The sequence below is a fragment of the Podarcis muralis genome, chromosome Z (assembly GCF_964188315.1).
Source record: "Podarcis muralis chromosome Z, rPodMur119.hap1.1, whole genome shotgun sequence".
Taxonomy (NCBI): domain Eukaryota; kingdom Metazoa; phylum Chordata; class Lepidosauria; order Squamata; family Lacertidae; genus Podarcis; species Podarcis muralis.
The window spans coordinates 41,894,265-41,919,911 of NC_135673.1; the positions used below are offsets into that span (position 1 = coordinate 41,894,265).

The window sequence follows — 25,647 nt, forward strand, 5'->3', positions numbered from 1 at the left end:
GGTTGGTGCATTCTTAATACAACTGTATATTCAACTTTTGAATAAAATTAAAGTGAGGGGACTTCATCCATTCTAATCTTTGGAACATTTGCTTCAGCATATTGTGCTCTGCAAAAGCTGCACAGTTCCACCCTGTCTGGAAAACAACCATCTCTGTGTATTTGCAGAGTAAATGTAAAAAGCGGCATCAAGAACTGCCTCCCCTTGGCTAAAGATTGAGATGCATCCCTTGGCCATGTCTGCCCAAACACTATGCAACACCCTTGCTAGGCCCATCTGCACTTGCCTCCTAGCAGGCAGCCTGAATGCATTTTTTTAAAAGGGCTTTAGAAGATGCTGCATTAACAGTGCAGTCCAATTTTTCATTGTTGGGCTACTTGCAATTTTTTAGCTTCTGGAATTATATTGTGATGTTGATTTATTTCTCATTAGCTGCTCTCAAGTGTTTTTCAGAATACAAAATTGGAGGAAATGCTTTGGGAACAAATTTATTCAATATACAACAGTAATAACAAAATGCCCAATCCACAGCTGAATATTGAGCTTTGTGTCTCTGAAGAAGCCTGAATATGCTGCTCAACACACAGCACTGCTCATTAACACCTGAAGAGGTATCCTGATTACCCAAAGCAAAGCACCAGCATCCAAGAAACTAAGGAGTGATCAGATGATAATCAACTTATCATGTTTTTCAGCTATCACCTGGCATGCTGATAGTGTTAATACATGAAGCATTTATACACGATAAAGGAAAATGAGAAATCAGTTTGGGATTTTTTCTCTTATGTATTTGTAAGTTGTATGCAATCTACGCATGGGTACACACTGGGTACACAGTTATGTGCACAAGGGTTACATTCTGAAGATGGAACATATATGCATAAACACATATACCTGAACCCCTGTGCAACACCTCTTAAGCTCTCTTAAGCCTTGTTTACTGGACTCTGGGATGCTCTTTCATGGGCTCTGGTAGGTTCTCGTGAGATCTCGCAGGGCCATCCAAGTTCCTGCAAAAGGCTCCCAGATCCCAGTAAGCAAGCCTGGCACAAAAGGAGCTTTTAAGCTTTTAAGTCTAGTGTGCAATTAATTTGTGGGATTCCAATCGGCTGGCTTTCCACTGCACAAGGTTGAAATAGTGGAGGTTAACCATGCCCAAGGTTGAAATCATGCAGGTTAATTGTGCCCAAGGTGCAATCATGCTGTACAGTACAATTTCCAACACCCTTCCATTTTAAAAGTGCCACATGTTGGCAATGTTTGATCAAGATCTTAAGAATGAAACTATTGATCATATAAGTAGGGCCTTGAAACAAGATGCAGCAATGTGGAAATGAACCACAAGCCAGGGTCTGGAGCACACAGTGCACCAGGGCCACCCCTCATTTCCCATGCAGCATGGCAGCAGCAAGAATGGAGAGCAAAGAATTTCAGCAGCTTGCCATAGGACACTATGTTCAACTTTAAACCATTGCTCATTTCACCTAGGGGCTCAGTGTGATGTGTGAACCAGGCTAAGAAAAATTGGCCCTCTGTGTGGTTATTTTGTATACATTTCACAAGATAACATCTTCCAAATCTCAGGGTCTTTTAGTCCCTGTTCACCAGCTTTTCCCATTATACCCAGCCAGATGGGCGGGGTATAAATAATAAATAATAATAATTAATAATTATTTATTTATTTATTATTATTATTATTATTATTAGTAGTAGTAGTAGTAGTAGTAGTAGTATATGTATCACTCAACTTGGGATAATATTCCATGTTTCTGATGAAGAGGGTCCATGAAAATGAATGTCTCAAGAATCTTATTTGCATCCTTCCTTTCAACCAAGGAGCTCAAGGTAAATTGTACTCCTCATGATCATTTCATCCTCCCAAAAACTCTGAGGTAGATTAGGCGGATGCACAGTGACTGGCTCATGGTCACTTAGCAAGCTTCACGGCCAAATTGGGATTTGAACTCCGGTCTTCAAGGTCCTTGTCCTACTCCACCAAATTAGCCAGCAGCCTTTAAGATGGCACAGGAGTTTACCGAAGTTCACATATATATATGTGTCTAAAATAATACATTCTCCTGCATTAGATTATGGAACATTATGACTGCATTCTAAGACAAACTTACTTGGAAATAAATCCTATTTAACTCAGTGGGATTTTCTTCTGAGTACATGTGGTTAGGTACAGATAGCAAGACTCAGACTATTATTTTTAAAATACTTTCATTTAAAAAAATTAAAAATGTAGTTTAGGAACAACTTACCGAGTTATATGACTGTGGAAAAGCACATTTGGTCAGGACCTCAAATATATCTCTTCTGCTGTGACCTTCTTGTTTCAATGCAAAGCGTAAATTTCTCATATCCTAAAATTTAAATCAGAAAATTTAAAATTTAAAAACACAAAGTGAACACAAAGAGATGAGCAGACAAGTCCATGCATTCCAGACAAATCTATGCATTCCAAGTGCCTCCTCTCTATTTGTTCATTTGGTTTAGTCCTTCTGAACAGTCTCAGTCAAATATTGTGGTTTAACTAGTTTGTGGATGAGGCATCTTGTGAATATGTGTGTGTGTGTGTGTGTGTGTGTGTGTGTGTGTGTGGCAAATCATAAGACATTTATCAAATTTCAAGGACTGGTCTTTTATAGTAGCAGGCTAACAGAATCCATTATGCTTTAAGTTTCTGAAATCAACTGACACCGGTGATATAAATAAAGTACTTCGATCCCTTTCCTAGAGCAAGGGAACATAGTTCAGTGGTTCAGCACTTGCTTTGTATGGAATAGGTCCCAAGTTCAATCCTGAGGAAAGACACAACGTACAGTAGGCAATATTGATGGACCTATGGTCTCACTCAGTAGAGGGTAGCTTCCTATGCCCCAGGTATCTTTTTAAAATTATAATTAAAAAATAGATGGTTGATAACTAGATGAACAGAGCAGTACTGCAGTCCCATCTCAACGATCCTGTCAGCCTGAACACCCATAGTGAAACAGTGATGCAATTTTATTACGCCCATTCAGCCAGGATTTCCTGCTTCATCTCTATCTTGCCAACATGTCTCCCATCCACAAATTGCCAGCTCCATCTGCAAAGCTGCAGAAGGAGACAAGCCAGTTTCAACAAATTACTACACTCCAAATCCCAGGCATCAGCCTTCCTTAGGCAGCTCCTTGCTATGAGTGAGGAAGACTCACTTGAGTGTTTCAGCATAGCTTTGTGGAACAGAGCATGTGAAGTAGGAATACCTTCTCCCTTATGTTCCCAAGATCCTAGGGATAGGCTCTTTTCGGTGAAGGCAGGAAGAAAGAAACAAACAAGGACTTTTCTGCAGAGGCACCTTCCTTGCGGAAATCCTTGTCTAAGGAAGTCCCATCAGACTCACTCACTTCAGTTTTTTACTGGCCTCGGATTGATTTCACTCCTATCTTGCGTTTATCTTGGATACTTTATTTATCTTATTTAACCCAAGTTATGCACCACTTATTAGAGAAGAAGACCTAAGCGGTTTACAAAGGACAATCTAAAAGACTCATCAAAATTAAATAAGAAACGAATGCATTAAGAACAAGTTGCTTTTACATGAACTTGTATTTTTCTTATACTGCTGTATAATACTTAACCTATGTAATATACAAATATATGTTGCACATTGTATTCAACACTCCACTTTAACATACAATACAAGGAGAGATGGTATAATAGGCCCCACTCCACCGTCTACTGCTGGGAGGCCAGCTCTATTTGGCCCCTCTCCTTCCCGAACTACTTACATTCTAATGGATCATTATAGAAACTATGATGCAAGAAGGAATCAGGCTTGAGTTTGCTTGCCTTCACCTTCCTTTCACATTGCTTTTTCCTTATAGACTACAGGCTTATGACAGCAAGGACTGTCCTGCTTTTACTGATCTTCTGTAAGCCACTATGGGAGCCTAGTTAGCTGGAGAGCAGGAGAGTAATGCTTTTATTACACAAGCCTTAAAACCTGCCTTCAGAGCCCTGGCAGGTCACACATTTTAAATCAAAACTACTGCAAGAACATATTATTGTATTCAAAACTTAGAAATCAACAAAATAAGATGTGCTATTGCCTAAAAGAACAAAAATGACTACTATTTCAAATGGCAAATGATTGTTCTGAATCTTACCTTGCAAATAATATCTAGCCCATAGGAATTCTCTCCTCTGCTGGAAGCGCCTCCCATTTTCTCAATCCTTGAAATGACACCCAAAGGGACATCCACTATTACCACTGGATCCTAGTTAGATAAATGATAAAGCAGATTATTTTTAACATGCCACATTAATTTTTTTAAGCAAAACATATGTCTTATCTTTCAAATATTTCACTGTCACACAGATGAAATTGTGTGACATTGATTTGATGGCAACTGCATTCACATGATGAACAGTGGGCTAACTGTATTTTTCCATGTATAAGACGACCTTTTTCTGATTTTTTAGTGATAAATTGAGGCTTGTCTTATACATTGTGATAAATTGTAATAAATAAATTTTGTGATAAATTGAGGGACGTCTTATACATATGCTAAGTAAACAAGGGCTGGTGCTGCGGCAGCAGCAGGGAAATGTCGGAGAGGAGGCTGCTTACTCGCTCTTCCCAGCTTAGGAAGTGCCAGTATGCAGGGTATTACAACACCAGTTCCGTCAGCCAGAGCAGGGAGTCGTCAAAAAGCTGCTCAATAGCTCAGCAAACTTACAAAAGAAGCACAACAACCGTTGAGGGCTCCCAAAAATATGGGTTGTCTTATACATGGGGTCGTGTTATACACAGAAAAATACGGTAATTTGCCAGTCAGACTAATAGCGCTTGTAAAAGGTAAAGGACCCCTGGATGGTTAAATCCAGTCAAACTTGACTATGGATAAGTCCAGTCAAACCCCCTCACTTCAGGCTAAGGAAGCCGGTGTTTGTCCGCAGACAACTTTGCGGGTCATGTGGCCAGCATGACTAAACCGCTTCTGGCACAACAGGACACCACGATGAGTGCCAGAGTGCACGGAAATGCCATTTACCTTCCCGCCGCAGCGGTACCTATTTATATACTTGCACTGACGTGCTTTTGAACTGCTAGGTTGGCAGGAGCTGGGACAGAGCAACAGGATCTCACCTCGTCGCTTGGACTCAAATCAGCAACCTTCTGATCGGCAAGCCCAAGAGACTCAGTGGTTTAGACCATGATGCCACCACTCAATGCAAATGTAGTATGTATGAGAGGCGGGGGGGGGGCAGATTTAAGTTTTTCCTATATAACCAACTCAGCAATGCTGCCAGGAAGTCACCTCCAAGCAGTCACTGCCACCACCACATCCTCTCTCTGTCACACTCTTCAGTTACAATACAATGAAAAAAAAGACTCCTGGGTGAATGAAATACAAAAGTGTATCTCAAAGATAACTGAACAAACTACTGCAAGCATCTATTGTTAATCTCATCTCAATTGAGTTTTGCAACCTAGTTTCAATTGCAGGTGTTTTGACAGAACTGTGAAGTGAGGCAAATTCTCTCTCTCTCTCTCTCTCTCTCTCTCTCTCTCTCTCTCTCTCACACACACACACACACACACACACAGAGAGAGAGAGAGAGAGTTCTAAATTAACTACAATTATCAGCTGCACCTGATAAATCTGTCTATTTCCATTTTATTTGTTCTAAGTCCCAGGCACTGATCTCAAAGAGTTTGGAAGTTTTTGGCAAATACCTGCGAAATATTATTTTGCATTGAACACCCAAGATCTTGGAGCAAGTCTTTTTGTCTCACTGTCAGCTGAAGAGGTCATAAAAACAGAGATGACAGATAAAAGAGCCTGCTTGGGTCAGGAAGGCTCAAGACACACAGCTCCTCTACCCAAAGACTCTGGAGCAGCACCAGGTTGGTACACCCATTCTTGGAGATTTAAAATGTTTTTCAGAGTCAGCTGCTTAGCTCTATGTAAGTTCTAGTGGGTGGCACTGTGGTCTAAACGACTGAGCCTCTTGGGCTTGCAGATCAGAAGGTTGGCAGTTTGAGACCGCATGACGGGGTGAGCTCCCATTGCTCTGTCCCATCTCCTGCTAACCTAGCAGTTCGAAAGCACGCCAGTGCAAGTAGATAAATAGGTACCGGTGGTAAGGTAAATGGTATTTCTGTGCGCTCTGGTTTCCGTCACGGTGTTCCGTTGCACCAGAAGTTGTTTAGTCATGCAGGCCACATGACCCAGAAAGCTGTCTGTGGACAAACACTGGCTCCCTCGGCCTGAAAGTGAGATGAGTGCCGCACCCCATAGTCACTTTTGACTGGACTTAACTGTCCAAGGATCCTTTACCTTACTAGCTAGTGTCTAAGGCATGGACTAAAAATAGGTTTAAGTTAAAAAGCACCCTCTGCAGAATCCCCTTTTGCTTTCTGAGCTGTAGAACGTGAGGGGAAAGTGGTGTTTGTTTCACATTGCATCTGAGCAATACAAGCTGGGCAAATTCATAATTGTAAATCAGGCAAATTCAACATGGCAAACCAACTATAATCAAATTTAAACCAGCAGATAAGCCACTTTAACCAATCCCTTCCATCCCACAATATGCTGCTATAGATAGAGTATTTACCGATTCCACACTTCTCAAGTACAGCCTGTAGTTTGTTATGTATAGTCTTCCTTTAACAGGTCCATTAAATGGGCACATGTAAATGACTTCCTTGTCTGTGGAAGCAACAGTAGTTATACATTTAAAATATTGCAACACAGTCAAAAATCATATTTATTTCTTTGGGACAAAACAGCAAGGATTTGCTTTCAATTCAGATAAGTGGCAGAGCTTGCTTATACCAATATGCCATACCTCTTTAAAGCAGGAAATTGAAAATAGGAACACAGGAAACTGCCTTGAACTTAATCAGACCAGCTTAGTATCAACTACAGGCTGGAGTCTCTGTCAGCCCTGCCTAGAGATACCAAAGATTGAACCCAAGACCTTCTGCATTCAAAGCAGAAGTCACTGAGCTTTGACACTTTCCAAAACACCAGACAAGAAGGAAATAACCACCTAAATAGCTCCAGGTGCCCAAGAGGGCTTTGTGTTTGTGAATGCAGAAAGTTGCCATGTCCACTTATTGGTCCACTCTCCAGGGTTCCAGAGAGAGACTTTTGCTAGCACTGAACCTGGGACCTTCTGCATACAAAGCACGTGCAAACCCTCTCTTCCTATGAACCTACCCAGATCCTGTGATCATAATCTGACGCCTTTCTTCCTGTGCCTCCTCCACGGGAGGTCCAGTGGTGGCAACAAGAGAATAGGCCTTTTCTGCAGTGGCTCCTTGTTTGAGGAATGCCCTCCCTGGGGAGGCTCACCTGGTGCCTTCATTATACACCTTTAGGTGCCAAACAAAAATGTTCCTTTTCAACCAGGCTTTGGGCTGACTAACATCCTGTATACTTTAAAATGTGTTTGTCTGCTGGGGGGGGGGGAGGTGTCAGTCTTTTGTTCTGTTCCTCTTTCTATTATGTATTTCATGTTTTGATCTTGTATTTTTATGCTGTGAGCCACCATAAGATGAAAATAAATTTAACAAATAAATGCTCTACTGCTGTGTTATGCCCCTATCTATATTATTTTCAAAAAAGAGGTAATACAAAAAAAGGAACAGGTAAGTACAGCACTTTCATACTGCTGAAGAATTTTTAAAAATCTCTCCATACTTCCCACGAACAATCCATATCTCCATAGTACTCTTGAGCAGCTTTTGGCACATGAGCAGCCTTCCTCTACCCTAAACACTGTAATACATGAGTTTTGAAGCTCACAGGACTTTCAAAAGCAGGATCTGTGAAGTTCCACAGGCAGTGTTCAAAATTCCCTGTTCTAGGCGCATTATGCAAAAGGGGATTTCATTAGCGCAAGCAGTTTCTGAGCTCTGGGTGCAATACTGCACCTAAGATTTCAGATTAAAACTGCCACTGCTGAAAGGAAAGGAGGACCTTTTTCTGCCTCCCCACTTCCAGCTACTCTCTGAAGACTGGAGAAGAGAGCCTCTTAAGAATATTAGAGAAGTGGGCAGGGGAAGGACTAGACCATGTGAAAAATGAACATAATATTTCAGCTGCCGTTCATTCATTTTCAGCTTTGTATTCTTGTTCCAAAAAAGTGCGCCTAGACATTCCATTGTTGTGCCCATTACCTAGGTTTAAGGTGCCATTTAGTTCCTAGCTTTCATATCTCAGTTTCTAACACTGTCCACAGGACAATCCAAATGGCTGAAAGTGCCCCTAGTGTAACTTGGAACCCATCCTGACTATGTTAAATGGACATTAGCAGCTGCACCAAGTGATAACTTGCACAAGAGAAAACAGCCACCACCGTCCAATTATGATAGGATTATTTCTGAAAGTATTGTCTATCAGGCATAGATGGGCATTGCTTTATGATACCAGCATTGAATATTGGCTCCTGCTAGGTCTTTTTAATGCCTGGCTGTGGTTGAATGGACAGCTACCAGCACATGTCCAACTGGTCAAGTTACAGTTAGTGACTTGAACTCCATACAGATTTATGTTTATTATTATTATTTTGCATTATACAGAACCAGGAGCCACTGTTGACAACTTGAGAGAGCAAGAAGGACCAGAAGATTTGGGGGTGTAGGGAGAATAGCAGTGGACACAGGGGAATGGTTCTTAGCTCAGAAGCAGAGCATCTGCTTTGCATGAAAAAGGTCCCCAGTTCAACCCCTCCAGGCATCTCTATGTAGGGCTGAGTGAGATCCCATCTGAAACCCTAGAGAGCTACTGCCAGTTAGTGAAGGCAACAATGAGCTAAATGGTCCCTCAAAGGCATCAGTGATCAAGCAGGGATATAAGGGATCAGGCATTGTGGACCCAAGTTGTTAAGGGCTTTGCAAATTAATACAAGAACCTTTAACCTGGTCCAGTAGTGTAGGGGCAAGCAGTACAAGCTCTTAAGCACTGGAGTTATGTGCTGGAGACAGTCTGTCCCTAGTAGCAGTCTAATCACAGCATCATGCTCATTTTTGTTTTTCAGCTGAAAATACCTCACTTGCACTCACATTTCCACCCTACAAGCTAGATGCTCTTTTATAAAAAATAATAATACTCAGATAATACAATAAAGGACAGCCTAGATTCTTCCGAAAGTGCTAGCTCTTGACACAGTGGAGTTTATTTTAGTGGGGGATGCTAAAATATATTATCCTCCACTTGCCCTGTTCATGGATCTTCTTGCACATTTGAACTGGCTCTTGGGAAATTGATTATGCACAATGGTTGGTCTGTGTTTTTACCTGTCCCTCTGGTTTCCCCTGGTAGACGAGGTATTTCTTCATTGCGTTCCCAGTTAGTTCCATCTTTGACAGGCTAAGGGGAAAATAATATCAAAAGAAGAACCGATTAGATCATGCAGTTTTGCCATGGCCCTGCACCTGCAAACTTCATATCAGAAGAGGAAGCTGAGAAATTACAGAGCTCTAGTATACGCTTGGTGTTCCCTATCTTTCCTTTCAGGTATTAAGTTGGAAGTTTTAAGAGAAACAGACGTTACAAAGCTAAAGATGTTAGGAACAATCCAGATCCTCAAGCACAAAACTAATGACAGCTAAGGGCTTCAGAGATAATGTCCAGAAATATATTATATATATATATATATATATATATACACACACACACACACAAAAAAAAAAAAGAGAAAGACAATTTAAACCAGAAAATATACTTGCCTTTTTAACCGAGGAGCCCTCAAAGGAATTTGAGTTACATCTAGGGGTTGATGAGGACGCCATGCTGGGGGGGGGAGGGGATCTGTTAAGAAAGCAAGCATACACTATGTAAAATTTAGCTGAATTGCATACATTATTATATTCCAATGCAACACTTTCAAGGGTGGGGGGAAAAGATCATTTCAATAAATGCCTCCACTTTTACTCATTATAATCACAATACTGGATGGCTTCCAAAGATCTCACGTGCTCGTACACGAAAAGTTTTTTGGAAAGTGAATTAAAACATTAAAAGTGGTTCCAACAATGGTAGCCAGCCAAGCCAACAGAATACTTAAACAGCAGAAGTTTCCATTTGGGGTTGAGTGTTGGTGGAAATCAGTTAAAAAAAAAAGAAAGAGCCGCTTTCACCAATCCATTTTAGCAAGATTGAACACACCCACAGAAGACAATGAAAACAGCAGTAAATTTACAGTTTTGATTCCTGAAGTGAAGCACTTATAAGATGGGTGCTTCTACCTCCTTGATGGGACTCCTTTAAATTGCTAGTTTTGATTAATAACAAGTGCATTGGTGGATTTTGGATTGAGGTGGGAGAGGCTGAAGTTCTCCTCCTCCTGATGCAACAGCCTCCACTACTGGCAGCGTGCTTTTTTCGGTGTTCCAGGATCATAATGTACCTATCTGCCAATGATCTGATGAAGCGTTGTTTTTTTTTACAGCCGGGGCGCGGTTCCGGCACCTCTCAGGTAGGTACCATTGCAGGCCAGCACTCCCCCTGCCCACTTCTTGCCTTTACGTACACCTGAGAAGCCGAAAACGAACATTTCAAGTCAAAACGGAAGCTGTCCAGCATGTGCAAGTCTACACTTTTTAAAGATCTGACTCCACCTAGCTCCTAGCCACAATTGGTCAAGCTACAGGGCAGGGCCAATTCTTATTTCCTTCAATCCAATTCCTGTGTAGCAGCAGCGGGCTTTAGGCTTTCCAGCCAGGTGCTTACCATTGCATGCACGCACATTTCACAAGGGCTCTTCTGAGCTGCCCTCACCATCCACCTGAATCTAAGAGAACAAGGGAGGTGGGAGTGTATTTATTTGACCTGCACCAGAACCAGGGACTCAAACCAGCCAGGAAGACAGCTTGCCGTAGTTTTTATCACCTCTGCATGTGGTGAACGCATCTGCTCAAGTCTGCCCTGAGTCGCCTGGCGGCTTACTGTAACAACTTCAATGTGAGTTGCGGCACCTATTTTTCAGGGTGGTGATGTTGGGAAGCACTGAATATACGGTTGCTAAGACAGCAAATTTTGGGAGCTCTCTGATTCCTCAAGAAGCAACCTGATCTGATTAATAATAATAATAATAATAATAATAATAATTTATTATTTGTACCCCCGCTCATATGGTTGATGGCAGAACACTGATGGCAGAAAGTGAGGAGGAATTACAGAACCTTTTATTGAAGGTGAAAGAGGAGAGTGCAAAATATGGTTTGAAGCTCAACATCAAAAAACTGAAGATCATGGCCACTGGTCCCATCACCTCCTAGCAAATAGAAGGGGAAGAAATGGAGGAGGTGAGAGATTTTACTTTCTTGGGCTCCATGATCACTGCAGATGGTGACAGCAGCCACAAAATTAAAAGATGCCTGCTTCTTTGGAGAAAAGCAATGACAAACCTAGACAGCATCTTAAAAAGCAGAGACATAACCTTGCCAACAAAGGTCCGTATAGTTAAAGCTATGGTTTTCCCACTAGTGATGTATGGAAGTGAGAGCGGGACCATAAAGAAGGCTGATCGCCGAAGAATTGATGCTTTTGAATTATGGTGCTGGAGGAGACTCTTGAGAGTCCCATGGACTGCAAGAAGATCAAACCTATCCATTCTGAAGGAAATCAGCTCTGAGTGCTCAGCGGAAGGACAGATCCTGAAGCCGAGACTCCAATACTTTGGCCACCTCATGAGAAGAGAAGACTCCCTGGAAAAGACCCTGATGTTGGGAAAGATGGAGGGCACAAGGAGAAGGGGACAGAGGATGAGATGGTTGGATAGTGTTCTCGAAGCTACCAGCATGAGTTTGACCAAACTGTGAGAGGCAGTGGAAAACAGGAGTGCCTGGCGTGCTCTGGTCCAGGGGGTCATGAAGAGTTGGACATGACTAAATGACTAAACAACAACAACAACATCTGGTTGGGTTTCCCCAGCCACTGTGGGCGGCTTCCAACAAAGATTAAAAATACATTAAAATGTCAAATATTAAAATCTTCCCTAAACCGGGCTGCCTTCACATGTCTTCTAAATGTCAGGTAGTTGTTTACCTCTTTGACATGTGATGGGAGGGTGTTCCACAGGGCAGGCGCCACTACTGAGAAGGCCCTCTGCCTGGTTCCCTGTAACCACACTTCTCACAGCAAGGGAACCGCCAGAAGGCCCTTGGCGCTGGACCTCAGTGTCCAGGCTGAACGATGGGGGTGAAGACGCTCCTTCAGGTATACTGGGCCGAGGCCGTTTAGGGATTTAAAGGTCAGCACCAACACTTTGAATTGTGCTTGAAAATGTACTGGGAGCCAATGTAGGTCTTTCAGGACCGGTGTTACATGGTCTCGGCTGCCGCTCCCAATCACCAGTCTAGCTGCCGCATTCTGGATTAGTTGTAGTTTCTGGGTCACCTTCAAAGGTAGCCCCACGTAGAGTACGTTACAGTATTCCAAGCGGGAGATAACTAGAGCATGCACCACTCTGGCAAGACAGTTCATAGGCAGGTAGGGTCTCAGCCTGCGTACCAGATGGAGCTGGTAGACAGCTGCCCTGGATACTGAATTGAACTGCACCTCCATGGACAGCTGTGAGTCCAAAATGACTCCCAGGCTGCGCACCTGGTCCTTCAGGGGCACAATTACCCCATTCAGGACAAGGGAGTCCTCTACACCCACCCACTCGCTGTCCCCCAAGAACAGTACTTCTATCTTGTCAGGATTCACCCTCAATTCATTAGCTGCCATCCATCCTCCAACCACATCCAGGCACTCACACAGGACCTTCACTGCCTTCACTGGTTCCAATTTAAAAGAGTTAGAGCTGGGTATCATCCGCATATTGATGTGCACCCAGCCCAAATTCCCGTATTATCTCTCCCAGAGGCTGCATGTAGATGTTAAAAAGCATGGGGGAGAGGACAGAAGCCTGAGGCACCCCACAAGTGAGTTCACAGGGGTTGTGGTTATTGAAAAAGCTCCAGAGATGTAACAACACTAAAAGTAGTTAACTTACAAACCACTGTCACATTAAAACAATTATTTAACACTTGAAATGTGAACTCACAGGAAACCCAACTATCCCTGTTAAGGTATCACCACAGTAAGATAGCACTTTTATACTGCAGATGGAGTACCAAGGCTGAAAGACAGTGGTTTGCTTAAGGTGGTCTTCCTTAACCTGGAGCCTTCCAGATGTTTTGGACTACAATCCCCATTATCTCTGACCATTGGGAGTTGGACTCCTACATACCTGAAAGGCACCAGGCTGCAGAACACTGGCTTAAGATGTGAGCTCATGGGGCAGACAATATTTGAACAAGAGCTACTTAGCTCATAGCTCAAGTTTCTTAGCCACTAGGCGACACTTTGCTCTCAAAGATTCTGAATGCAATCCTACACCCACCTACCTCGGATGGAAGCAAGCTTTATTTGAAGAAAGAAAGGGTGGGGGAGCAGGTCTTTTGAGGCTAAATGTCAAGTTACTGAACATTACTCTCTCTTATTGTTTTATTTTGTACCACTTGCAACTTGGTAATCTGCGGTCAATTTATTGTTATTATTGTAACTGCTTGCTTAATTGTTTTCATATCTGGCACAGTTCTATCTTATGTTAGGCATTCCGACAGCCCTTTTTGGTCTAAAGATGTGGGCTGCAACTGATAATACATATCTAAAATTAAACTTCTGAAGCTAAGACTACAATGCTTCAGTGCGTAGTATTTATGCTTAAACACAGTACCTGCCCAGCAGAATAATATTTCCAAATAGCACCCTGGGAGTTTTGCCATCTTAAAAGGGGAAATTCAATATAGACGTTGCTATGTAAAAACACCCACTTTTTCTTCCCATAGAACCGATTATATGAGTTGTTTCTGGAAAGCTGCCAAAGAAAGACTGCAGCAGAACCTGAAACGGTACTCTATCCAGAGTCTTAAAATAGCAGAAACTATCCAATTGTTAAGCAGCAGTCATTGCCATTCCAGAGTTCGTTTCTATTGTTTTAACCCGGTTTCCTGGAGCTGTGCATCCCTGTCTTTAGATCATCACTACTTGGGACCTCAGGAATCCCCAGAATATATATCCTTCAGCAGAAACTGCTTGCATTTCAAATAATGTACTTTATAAACTATTCATGAAAAGATAGCTATTTACTACTACTCAGAACGTTTTTTTCTGAAACCCAAGGCTAGTAATATACCTCAAAATCTAGCTGCCAACATTTCTTAGATGCCATTTAATAAAATGTGATGCTCATGGGAAGATCCAGCTGCAGCAACGAAGCTCAAGACCCCTGTTAATTTCTTACTCATGCAGATTTGTAGCTTGCTACCTTCAGGCAAACATTTCCACGCTGACTTGCATATCACACAACACAAACATGCATCTGCTCTGGAACCCCTGTGCATTGCAGAATACTGGAGCGCATTTTCTAACCAAGGGTGCACAGCCAATTCTCATGGCAGATACCCCAGAATCCAGGTCCACTTGGCTCAACACTGCCATGGATGGACTTCATAAGCAGCTCAGAAGAGGTCCAATGCTTCCCTGAAGCTGATCATTGCATGAGGAAGATTGGGAGCAGAAATCAACATGTCTCTGAAATCAGCCCCATGAAAGCTCCCAGGAGTCCCCAGGACACAGAGTGAATACCTCAAACAGAGGCCACTGGGCAAAAAGACAGGGATTCAAAATAGGACCAAAGAGAGAGTTGGCCATATCTACAGCATGCATTTCAAGCCCATTTATACCACTTTAACAGTTATGACTTACCCTAAAGAATTCTGGAAATTGTACTTTACTCCTCACAGACCTACAATTCACAGCACCCTTACCAAACTGAAGTTTCCAGGAATTGTAGGGTGAAGCCATGTGCTTCAGATGTGTGGTGTGGATATGACCACTGACTGAAACCCCGTGCAGGAGACAGCAGGCAGAAGATAAGAGTCATAAAGAAAACAATGTTACGGGATAAAGCCCTGCATCGCTTTGGAATTCTGGAACGAGATGTGGATCCTGAAGAAAATCCAAAGTTTTCTGGAATACAAAACACCCCTGCAGGCAGATGAAATTTGTACTGCTACCAATGTGTACACTGGGACCTCTTTGTTTGTTTGGCAATGGCAAGTCGTCCCCCCCCCCCCCCCTGAATTTGTGCCCATCTTTTTAGGATGACGATGCAGTAATGCCTCTGAAAAAACATTTACTTTGGGACTGTGACCCAGGAGCTAAATGACCCGAGGTATTATATCAATCTGTATATTTACTCAGCCGGGAATAGTTCCAACCCCACAAGCCTCCGCATGATTCCTACCAAACCTCTTGCAGAGAAAATTATCTCAGTACATGAGCTAGAGATGCCAAGGAGCCTGAGGCAGGTAGACAGATGCTTCTTCTTTTAGCTTCCATCATGTGTGGCCGTCCTTTAGGAACCAGTGCTCTTGAGAGCAGCTTGTTCAGCTGTAGATATGTCATGTTTTGGACAATTCAGAAGCATTGTAGCCACGTATTTTAATAATTCTCCAGTTTTTGCTAGCTTATTTTATCTCCATTCATGCCCCTTGGATGTTCCCTATATAGTGAAGTTGAAATGAAACTTGATAGTAAAAAAAGGGGCGGTGGAGGAGAGTGCAAAGGCAAATGCAAAGCAGCAACTTTCCCACTCTCCAAATTTTTGCTCTCCTACAACTAGCCTGTTTCAGAGGGATGAAGGGTATCATCAGCATATTTCAGAGTGGCTACAGAGCCTCAATGTTCTGGAAGACCTGCTCAGACCTGCTGGTAATGTTAGGCTGGCTGAGAAAATATGGCTGCCCCGGAACAACCTAGCTCAAAGGCTTATTCTTTCTTTCAAACCTAAATGCCTTCAAAACAAATGTGGGGTTGTCCAGTAGCCCAGTTTCAGGCCAGAAACGCTCTGAACTAAAAGGCTACACTGTAGTTCTCAACACCCACTACCAACAGTTTGGGGGCACAGCAGACATTTTCTGCAATCCAATGTTTGCTTCCAACCATCTGTTAGGAATCATTGACATCAATAACTTCCACCAGTAATGAATAAGTACTTGCTTTTAAAAACTATTTTTAGTTCTTATAAACAGGCAAAGGCTTCTTTCAAGGTGCAATGTTAATACGTTTTTTTCAATCTAAAAAACCCCCAAATACTACAGTCAACATTTGTCTGTCTATAATAGAGCCTATACTGGCATAGAGCAGGCAGGGAGCAGTCATTTATTATAACTGAGTTATGGGAAGAAGGTAGAAAGATGATGTTACTGCCTTCTTTTTAAGATGGCCTTCACATAGACAAGAGTGAAGAGACCCTTACCTCTGTAGACTCAAACCCAAGGCTTTCCTTTAATTTGGGCTGCCTGCAAACTGGATGCTATTAATTGAAAATACACTGGGGGGGGGGTGGTTTGAGGGGGGAATCAGCCCAGAGCCTCTCTCAATAAGCCAACAGAAAAAATAAAAGTGATTGAGAAAAACTTCTCATACATCTAATTCAGCTATTGCTTGAAACAGTTTCACACAGAGAGAAATGTCCTGTCAAGCCTTAGAACCAAATCCTAAAATAAATTTTACAAAAATAGTTCCATTTCAAGCAACAGTTGAATCATAACAATTTGCAAGGCCTTTCACAATTTTGGAAGGCAATACTAAGCTGCCTCAGGAAAACATATATAAAATGAAATTAAAAAATTGAGTAAAATAATAGCACACCCCAAAATATTGCTTTAGAACAACTCCCCTTAACTGCTATTAATTTTCTGAATTTCCTCCTAGAACACTACTACATTTTAATCCAGTCAAAACATTACAGAGTATCCAGTTCGTTTACGAAGAAACAACTTTCTAGAGCTAAAAATAGGCCAAAAGAAACTGAAGCTAGAATCCAAATTCACACAACTATGTTGTGTAAACTATTTCAGTACAAGGACTTAAGAGATTTTTCTTGTGCTGCCTATTTTGCAGATTCCAGCAATATTAATACAAAGGAACTTCCTGTGTGAGAGTCTCTGCCTCACATAAATGCACACGCTCTCAAAGAGATCAAAAAACTTCAAAACTCTGGCATCCAAATGGCAAGTAAAGTTGCATGGCCTCATGGGGAGACAAACGCATGCAGGAGTATACAAGACAACTACATACTCACACATGCATGAAAGTACTGTAACTTCTAATACAGATTCCATATAAAAAACAATAGTAACTGCAACCATCTCTATAACTCACTGGAAGGTAACACTATGGGGCAGCCTAAAAAAAACCAACCCAAAACCAACCAACACCTGAAGTTTTCTTGGCTTGCTATCACAACACTGTTAAGAGTTGTGGCACTAATAAACAAAGCTGCAACAAGTCATCATAATTGCGGTCAGTTTCTTATTTCCAACAGTGGGCTAGATCACCTGCTTGCCCACTATAACTTTCCTGCTGCAAAGGAGCACCCCATCACAAGTGATGCTATACAACGGGGGGTGGGGGAGCTTTTTCCGCTCAAGGGCCACATTTCCTTATGGGCAACAACCTTCCAGGCGCCGCCTGCCAGTAGAAGAGGAGCCAAAGGCAAATGAATGCTTGAGCAATAGGTGCAACTCTTACCTTTGTACAGCAGGCAACATTCCAGCCTCTACAAAAGCCAAAGTTTTCTACACACATGAACACACAGGCACACCTCTCTCCATTCCAGCCAGGCAAAAGCATCTAAAGAGTGTACAGAACAGGGACACTGAAGAGTGTGGCTTGGGGAGTAGGAATGCTCTGGAAAGAGCCCCAAGGGCCAAACAAACATCCTGGAAGGGCCACATTTGACTCCTGGACCAGAGGTCTGCATGTAATTACTGCAGGTTCTCCCAGTTCCTTACTGGAGGAGGAAGAACTGTGCCTACTGAGTTCCTGAATGGATGCTATGGGGGGGGGGGTGTCACAGAGCCTCTGCAGGCCTGTGAACCAGCCAAGACCAAAGGACTAAAGAGCCTAAAGAAGCAGACTTTAAATTTTTAAACTTTGATTGCCTCCTTCTTGCCTATAAAGTACCATTCCTATAATATATGACCGAGAACATATGGCAGAGGCCCTTCTCGGTACTGGTGCCCACCCTGTGGAATGCTCTCTTACCAGATGTAAAGGAAATGAGTAACTATATAACTATATAACCTTTAGAAGACACCTGAAGGCAGCCCTGTATAGGGAAGTTTTTTAATGTTTAATGTGTTATTATGTTTTTATATACAGTGGTACCTCGGGTTACATACACTTCAGGTTACAGACTCCACTAACCCAGAAATAATACCGCGGGATGAGAACAGAAATCATGCTCTGGCGGCACAGCGACAGCAGGAGGCCCCATTAGCTAAAGTGTTGCTTCAGGCTAAGAACAGTTTCAGGTTAAGAACGGACCTCCGGAACGAATTAAGTACTTAACCGAGATACCACTGTATGCTGGAAGCCTCCCCGAGTGGCTGGGGCAACCCAGTCAAATGTGGAGGTACAAATAATAAATTATTATTACATTTAATAAATTATTATGATGACTATATTCTCCAACTGATGTAAGGGTAGCCAACATGGTGACGTCAAGATTTTGTTGGACCTAAACTTCCATCAGCCCAAGCCAGCACAGTGAATGATCAGAGATGATTGCAATTGCAGGACAGCAAAATTGGGGGGGCTTCACACTTCATTTCTCTGCACCAATGACATGAGACTCATTTCAGCATTCATTTCATGAGAATGCCAAGTAGCCTAAAGATCACAGTTGGACACAACCTGAAGCAAACATGTAAACCAGCGAGCAAAGCTTAAATGCAAGATATATTTGCAAGATAATGACTTCAGTTTGGTAGCTGGGAATTAGATTACGGCTATGAAATCAACACCTATTATTTGATATATCTCCATTCAGGGATAAAAGAACATATGAAACAATACATGAGTCAGGGAAAGAATTATGTAGACAACGCAGCCCAATAAAGAAGACGCCCCAAACGTAGAATGCTACAGTATTCCTCAATGCTCAAAATTCAGAATACAATGCGTTCAGAAATCACCTGGCATTACATTACAATATTTCCCCGACAAGAGGCTGAACCTCTGCTGAACCTAAACAGGAAAGCCACCATACTGTGAGAAGAACTTACGCATAGCATGCTAAGAAAGAAAAGGCAAAGCTCCTGCACAAAGTCTTATTTGAAGCCATCTAAAATAGGGCCAAAGTGAGGCCTTCTAAAAGCTTGTGGGAGGAAAACAATAGGAGAGATGAGGGAGTGGCAAAACACATGCTTTGTTCATGTTCAGTCCTTGGCATCTCCAGATAAAGGGTCTGGTGACAGGTGATGGGAAAGACTAGAAACCCTGAAGAGTCATTGCCAGTCAGAGTGGACAACACTGGGATAGATCAGAGAATCCTAGAATTGTAAAGTTGGAAGTTGGTCAGGAATCTAAACCAAAGTATCCAGGACAGATGGCCACCCAACCTCTGCTTAAAACCTCCAAGGAAGGAGAACCCACCACCTTCCATTCCACAGCCAAACAGCTCTTACCACCAGAAAAGGCTTCCTAATACAGTGGTGCCTCGCAAGACGAAATTAATTCGTTCCGCGAGTTTTGTCGTCTTGCGATTCTTTTCGTCTTGCGAAGCACGGTGTCGGGAAAGTTTTGGAAAAGCTTCAAAAACCTCAAAAAGCTTTAAAAACCTCAAAAAAGGCTACCACACCGGGTTCTATGAGTTGCTCTTCGAAGTCAAGTCGCAACTGTATTAACGGTGTTAAGAAAAAGGAAACAAACTTGCAAGACGTTTCCGTCTTGCGAAGCAAGCCCATAGGGAAAATTGTCTTGCGAAGCAGCTCAAAAAACCCTTTCGTCTAGCGAGTTTTCCGTCTTCCGAGGCATTCGTCTTGCGAGGTACCACTGTATTTAGTTAGAATCTCCTTTCATGTAACTTGAAGCCACTGGTTCGAGTGCTACACTCTGGAGCAGGAGAAAAGAAGCTTGCTCTATCCTCCATGTGACAGCCCTTCAGATATTTGAAGATGGTTATAGTATCTCCTCTCAGTCTCCTATTTTCCAGGCTAAACATACCCAGGTTCCTCAACTGTTCCTCAAAAAGCTTGGTTTCCAGACCCTTGACCATCTCGGTTGCCCTCCCCTGAACACTTTCCAGCTTGTCAACATCCTTCTTAAATTGTAAAACCCGCCAAAAAAATAAAAAATAAATTGTAGCACCCAGAACTAGACAAAGTACTCCAGGTTGGGTCTGACCAAGGCAGAATAGTGTGGCAGTATTACTTCCCTTGATCAGGACACTATACCTCTGGTGATGAATAGGATTAGCTTTTTTTGCTGCTGCATCACACAGATGGGTAGGTAGTCTAACCTGCTCAAAGGCAGCTTCCTATGTTCACAGGAGGTGAATGTCCCCTAGCAGAGGAAACAGTGAGAGTGGGAGAAAGAAAAGAAGATAATCCCATCATAGGTTGAGACTGAAAGGGAAAATAACTAAGGAACTACTGTTTAATACAAGGGACATCACAGAGATATAAAACTACAGGGGTGTAGCTACTGTAGAAACCTTAGGGGTATGAAGAAATGAAACTTAGGAGAAAATCTGAATTAGAGGAACTGCAAAAAAAAATTAAGTGGTAAGTCAAACCACTATACTGATGTAGAAGTGAAAACAATATAATTAGAAGGAGCTCTCATTTAGTGGGGGAATACTATATAGAGAGAATATTCATCTATGCGGTATGCAAGGACACATGGGAAAATGTGTGTAAAGGGAGAGGCGAACATATTAAGATGTTAAAGCACACAGAACACACATGCGGGAACCTGCTGTGTGTGTGTGTGTCCATGAAAGCAGGCAGGTGTGGGATGGGTACTTGTGTTTGAAAAAGAAGGTGGGACTGGAGTGGGTTGAAGGGGGAAATTCCTTAAATGGAACAAGAGCACACCTTTAACTGGAAGCTGTATAAATGCATTGGAGGAACCTGAAGACAACCAACAGCACAGGCTAGGAAGCAGCAGGTCTCAACGGGCACCACCGCATTCCCAAGCCTAACTTATGGCCAGTAGCATAAAGATGGAGTACGGCCCTGAGGCAGCCCAGGGGGGCTACTACTATCCCAACCTGTGGGTTGTCACCTGCAAACAGAATCCTGCACAAGTGGGCTGCGGGCTCCACAAATTCCCTTTGCATTGGTGCCCCGAGGGACGGTTTCAGAGGAGGCAAATCTGTGCCAAAGTGGTGGCGGCCACACAAAAAAAGAACTCTTGAGTTCCCCAAAACTCACAACAATACACCATGCCAAGTAAACCTGAACGAAGAAGATTGGGGACCACAGGGGGCAGCTGGGGAGGCCCCTCTCCATATACATATCCATATCCATATACAGTACAGTATGTTTGTGTGTGTGAAGCCACAAGCCCCCTCCCCTCGCATGAGGAAAGCTAGCACTTGCCCACGTACCCTGATGTGCTGCTTTTCTGCTTGCGGGGGAGGGCGCGCTTCTGGTGCCGTTTCAAGGCGATTTAAATCTGTATTCCCTTCGCCCCCCCCCCTCCCTCCACGAGCTGCAGCCTGAGGGGAATCAGTCGTCACCCACTCAACCCCGTCAGCCCCCCCCCCCGCCGCCGCCGCCCCCCGCGGGCAAGGCAGGCCTCAACCGCCCACCTTGCAAGGAAGGGGGAAAGGGCTGCCCTGAGGCTCACCGACCTGTAGCGGCCTCGTCGTCTCCGTCGCCAGCGTCCCGCGCCCTCCTCCTCCCAGCCCCCGCTTTTTGTTTCCCCCCTTTGGGTCACGTGACAACAGCTGACAGGAAACGGCCGCCCTCTTTCGGGGTCGGAGCGAGCGAGGCATAGTTTATACGGGCAAGAGGGAAAGGAGCGGAGGGTGCCGGGAGCTGTAGTCCGAGGGGCCTACGTCCTGACGTCACGCGCCCCTCGCTCTCTCTCTCTCTCTCTCTCTCTCTCTCTCTCTCTCCGCCCGCCCGCCCGCCCGGTGCTTGCCGGGAGATGTAGGCGTTTTGTAAAGCAAAATCTGCACTCTGCCGTGCCTCCGCTGCAGAGCAGAAACTGGTGGCTGCTACTTTTCAAGGGGCGATTCTGGACCCTGGGCTAAAATGATTTGTTTTGTTTAAGGAAACGGAACCTTGAGAGCTGGAATGGGCTCCCTGAAGGTCATCCAGTCTAACCCGCGAGCAATGCAGGAATCTCGTTAGCAGGACGCTGCTAATGTGCCAGCAGCTTTATCGATGCTGCAGCACCTGGTGGTATCACAGCAATATTACACAATGAATTAATTTCAACCTCTTTAAGCGGCTTACAAAAAATAATAATATCAAAAATATCCTTCAAAGTAATTAAAAATATTCCAAAAGACAGTTAAAGTTAGTAGTAATTTTTTAAAAAAACAACAACAAAAAACCAGTTGAAATGCATCCATAACGTCTGGTCTAGATAGGCTCATTTATCTATTTTTGCTTTTATACCCCACCTTCCTCCCACTAGTCTCAAGGTGGCATGCCCATTGTATCCTCAGAACAGCCCTGTGAGGTAGGTTTGGTTTAAGCGGCAGTGAATAGGTTAAGGTTGCCCAATGAACTTCATAGCTTTGTGGAAATTTGAACACTGATTTCCCCAAGACCCTCCTCATCCAACACACTGTCTGCGGGTGGGGGCCCTCTTATCTGCATACTGCGGAATGGATTTCTACCACAAAGTCCTGCTCCGATGGCACTACCTGGCTGGCAGATTGTAGAGAAGGTGGGTTGTAATCTCCTGTGTAAGGTTGGAAGTAGATTTCACCTGGTGCAGGTAAGAATTACACCCACACCTTGAAAAACACTTGACGTTCCAAGTGGCTGTAGCAATAGGCAGGCCTTATTACAGTATATCCAAACTCTTACTGATGCAGTAACACTTTTTTGTTCATTCATCGCTTCTGAGACTGGTTCCAGTTCCAGTTTGTAAGTGCACCCTTTAAAGTAAAATAAAGTTTATGACTTATTTCCATGAATACAGAACAAAATCATAGATAGGTTTTCACATAGCAACATCTATCTATCAATCAAAAGTAGACAAACACATTGAATGTTGTCAGTACTAACAGAGTAACTTCATTAGATAAGAAATAATTCTTACAAAGAACACAACCCTCTTCCATTCTGGAATGTGGGTTCTACACAGATAGCTTCTGGCAATATCCCTAATAGCAGTAGTGATGGAGCACTCATGAAAATGCTAAGGAGAGTGTGTTTGTGTGGCACTAGTTCACATATTACATTTGTTCACACCATTATGCATCTGGAGAGAGTTGTGACTTCATAAAAGGAAGGTGGAAGGGAAAGAAAGAAGCAGATAACTTAAAAAATTATATTAGTGGTTGATTTTTTTAAATTTTCATACCAATACTTGCCTGGAGTCTTCTTGTAAAATAAGTACAGTGGTATCTCGGGTTACATACGCTTCAGGTTACAGACTCCGCTAACCCAGAAATAGTGCTTCAGGTTAAGAACTTTGCTTCAGGATGAGAACAGAAATCGTGCTCCGGCAGCGCGGCAGCAGCAGGAGGCCCCATTAGCTAAAGTGGTGCTTCAGGTTAAGAACAGTTTCAGGTTAAGTACGGACCTCCGAAATGAATTAAGTACTTAACCTGAGCTACCACTGTAAAAGATAGTTCCTTAAAACAATAAAACAGGCTAATGTCTTTTTGAGCTCTGTTACTTCTCTTTTTGTCTATTCCCCTTCCATAGAGCTTTGCATGCACACACTGCCATTTGCAAAAAGAAAAAAAAAGGACTGCCCTGCTCACTCCGCACCGCCCCCCCCCCCATCCACGCTTCCTTTTTCAGACTCATGTTTGTGTGCTGACCTCAATTCCTCAGCGGTGGCTCTGTCCTATTTAAAGCCCACTTCCCCACCTTGTCCTTTTACAGCACAGATTGCTGGCTGAATCCATATCTCCGTAGCTGAGCAAGGCATTACCTTGCAGTAAAATGAGGCAGCAGCCCGAGGCCTAGGCAGGACACGTGAAAGAAATTGCCAGCGAGAAGCACAAACTCAAATGGCACATATTGCTAAATCAGCAGTAAAGTGCATCAGACCTGCCACACATGCTGTCAAAAATAAGAGAATAATTTCTCTCCCTCTCTCACAGTGCCAGAAATTAGAGCCACACACTGAAGTTGTGTATGGTGCCCCCAATTTGATTGCTACACTCACCGTGGCAAATATTCCACCAAGTGTGACGAGCTCCAGTCTCAGCCTTGGAGGTGGAGGAGGCAGGGTGTACTGTATCTCCTCTCAAGGATGGGCCCGGAGAGGGGGTGGCTATGGAGAGCCACCCTAGAAGTCCTCCTTTTGAGAATCAAGAGGTGGACTTTGCGCTTTCAAATTTCAGCGGTGCTCTGTGCAATGCCAACAATTTGGTAGCCCCCGCCCACCTCTTGCCTTCCATTCTAAGTCATTGGGTGGAGCTACACACGGGGCATGGGGGGACGGGGACGACGACGACGCTATAAATAACTCAGAAATTAAATTGTTATAACAAAAAGGAAAAAAAACCGCTACGGAAAATCACGTAGAAATTTGTTTTTACTCTCTGGTGCCATCTGGTGTTGGATTTTTAAAGCGCGTTCAAAACAGTGTTTCCTTACTAATGTCCATTGCTGAGGTGCCCTCTGCAGCACCCTCTTGGCTCAACACCCAGTATGGGTTAACCAGATGTGATCCCCTAAATCTACCTCTGCTAGAAGAGCCTCAGAAGGGCAGCTCAAGGAATGACCTGCTGCCTCCCTAGACCCAGCTCCAGATGCTTGGAGTTGGGGAGGTGAGGGCGGATCATCCCTTGCCAGTGCCAGAGCAGGAATAAAACTTCATTCACAGAAAGAGGGTCACAGCTGAGAGGTGTCTTGAACCCAGGTCTACCTTGTCTGACCCTTTGCTACACCACACCGGCTCTATTTATTGCATACCCTTTTCTGGCTTGTGGGTCCCCCTCCCCTTTCACATGCTACAGTTCCCATGTACGAACCTGTGCGAAAGTTTTTTCAGATTGAGACTGAACTTCTGCACTCCTATGCAGCTGTATTGAACATGAAGCTAATGGGTGTCACCAAAATGTTACTTTATCTTAAGATGTCAAAACGACTCAGTAGCCTGGTTCGGACATCACACCAAGCCAAACCATGGCTTAGCACAAAGGTGGGGTCCAGCAGAGGCGGTTTGGGGGCAGTGCAACCAGTTCTGCTTCACTGGCCACCAACACTAGAGGGTGCTACAGGACTTGGCAACTATAACATAGTGAATTGACGGAAGGTGAGAGGCAGATGTGTGTGCCAAATTTTGGCCTCGCACAGCGTGTCACTGAAATTTGAAAGACCAAAGCCTGTCGCTAGGACCAGGAGAGGAGATTGCTGCTGCTTTGCTCTTCCCCAGCCATTCTGCTGCTGCACAAAGCCATGGCTTTGCTTAGAATTTAGTATGGCATCTGAATCTGGGTTCATGGTTTAAGTCTCCCCAAACCCTGAGCTGTAACCATGGTTTGCCCTGTATGTTACAGCTTGTGGTTTGTCTGACTAAACCACAAGGTTTGAATAACAAACTCAGCCAAGCAAAGCCATGGTTTAGCTAAGCTCAGCAGTAGAACTGTCAGAAAGAA

General features: G+C 43.5%; 1 protein-coding gene across 2 annotated transcripts in view; it reads right to left on the reverse strand.

Annotated features, from left to right (window-relative positions):
• The window catches only part of MTM1 (myotubularin 1), a 42,004-nt gene extending 20,191 nt beyond the window's left edge, over positions 1–21,813 (reverse strand). For both annotated transcript variants that reach the window (XM_077922608.1, XM_028714861.2), the window contains exons 1-6: positions 21,699–21,813; positions 9,731–9,812; positions 9,299–9,371; positions 6,610–6,704; positions 4,155–4,265; positions 2,265–2,366 (exon numbers count right to left, since the gene is read on the reverse strand). In XM_077922608.1, coding sequence (XP_077778734.1) covers positions 2,265–2,366; positions 4,155–4,265; positions 6,610–6,704; positions 9,299–9,371; positions 9,731–9,793 — 444 coding nt within the window. In that variant the 5' untranslated portion in view covers positions 9,794–9,812; positions 21,699–21,813. The remainder of the gene's footprint in view (positions 1–2,264; positions 2,367–4,154; positions 4,266–6,609; positions 6,705–9,298; positions 9,372–9,730; positions 9,813–21,698) is intronic.
• Between the last annotated feature and the right edge of the window lie 3,834 nt (positions 21,814–25,647).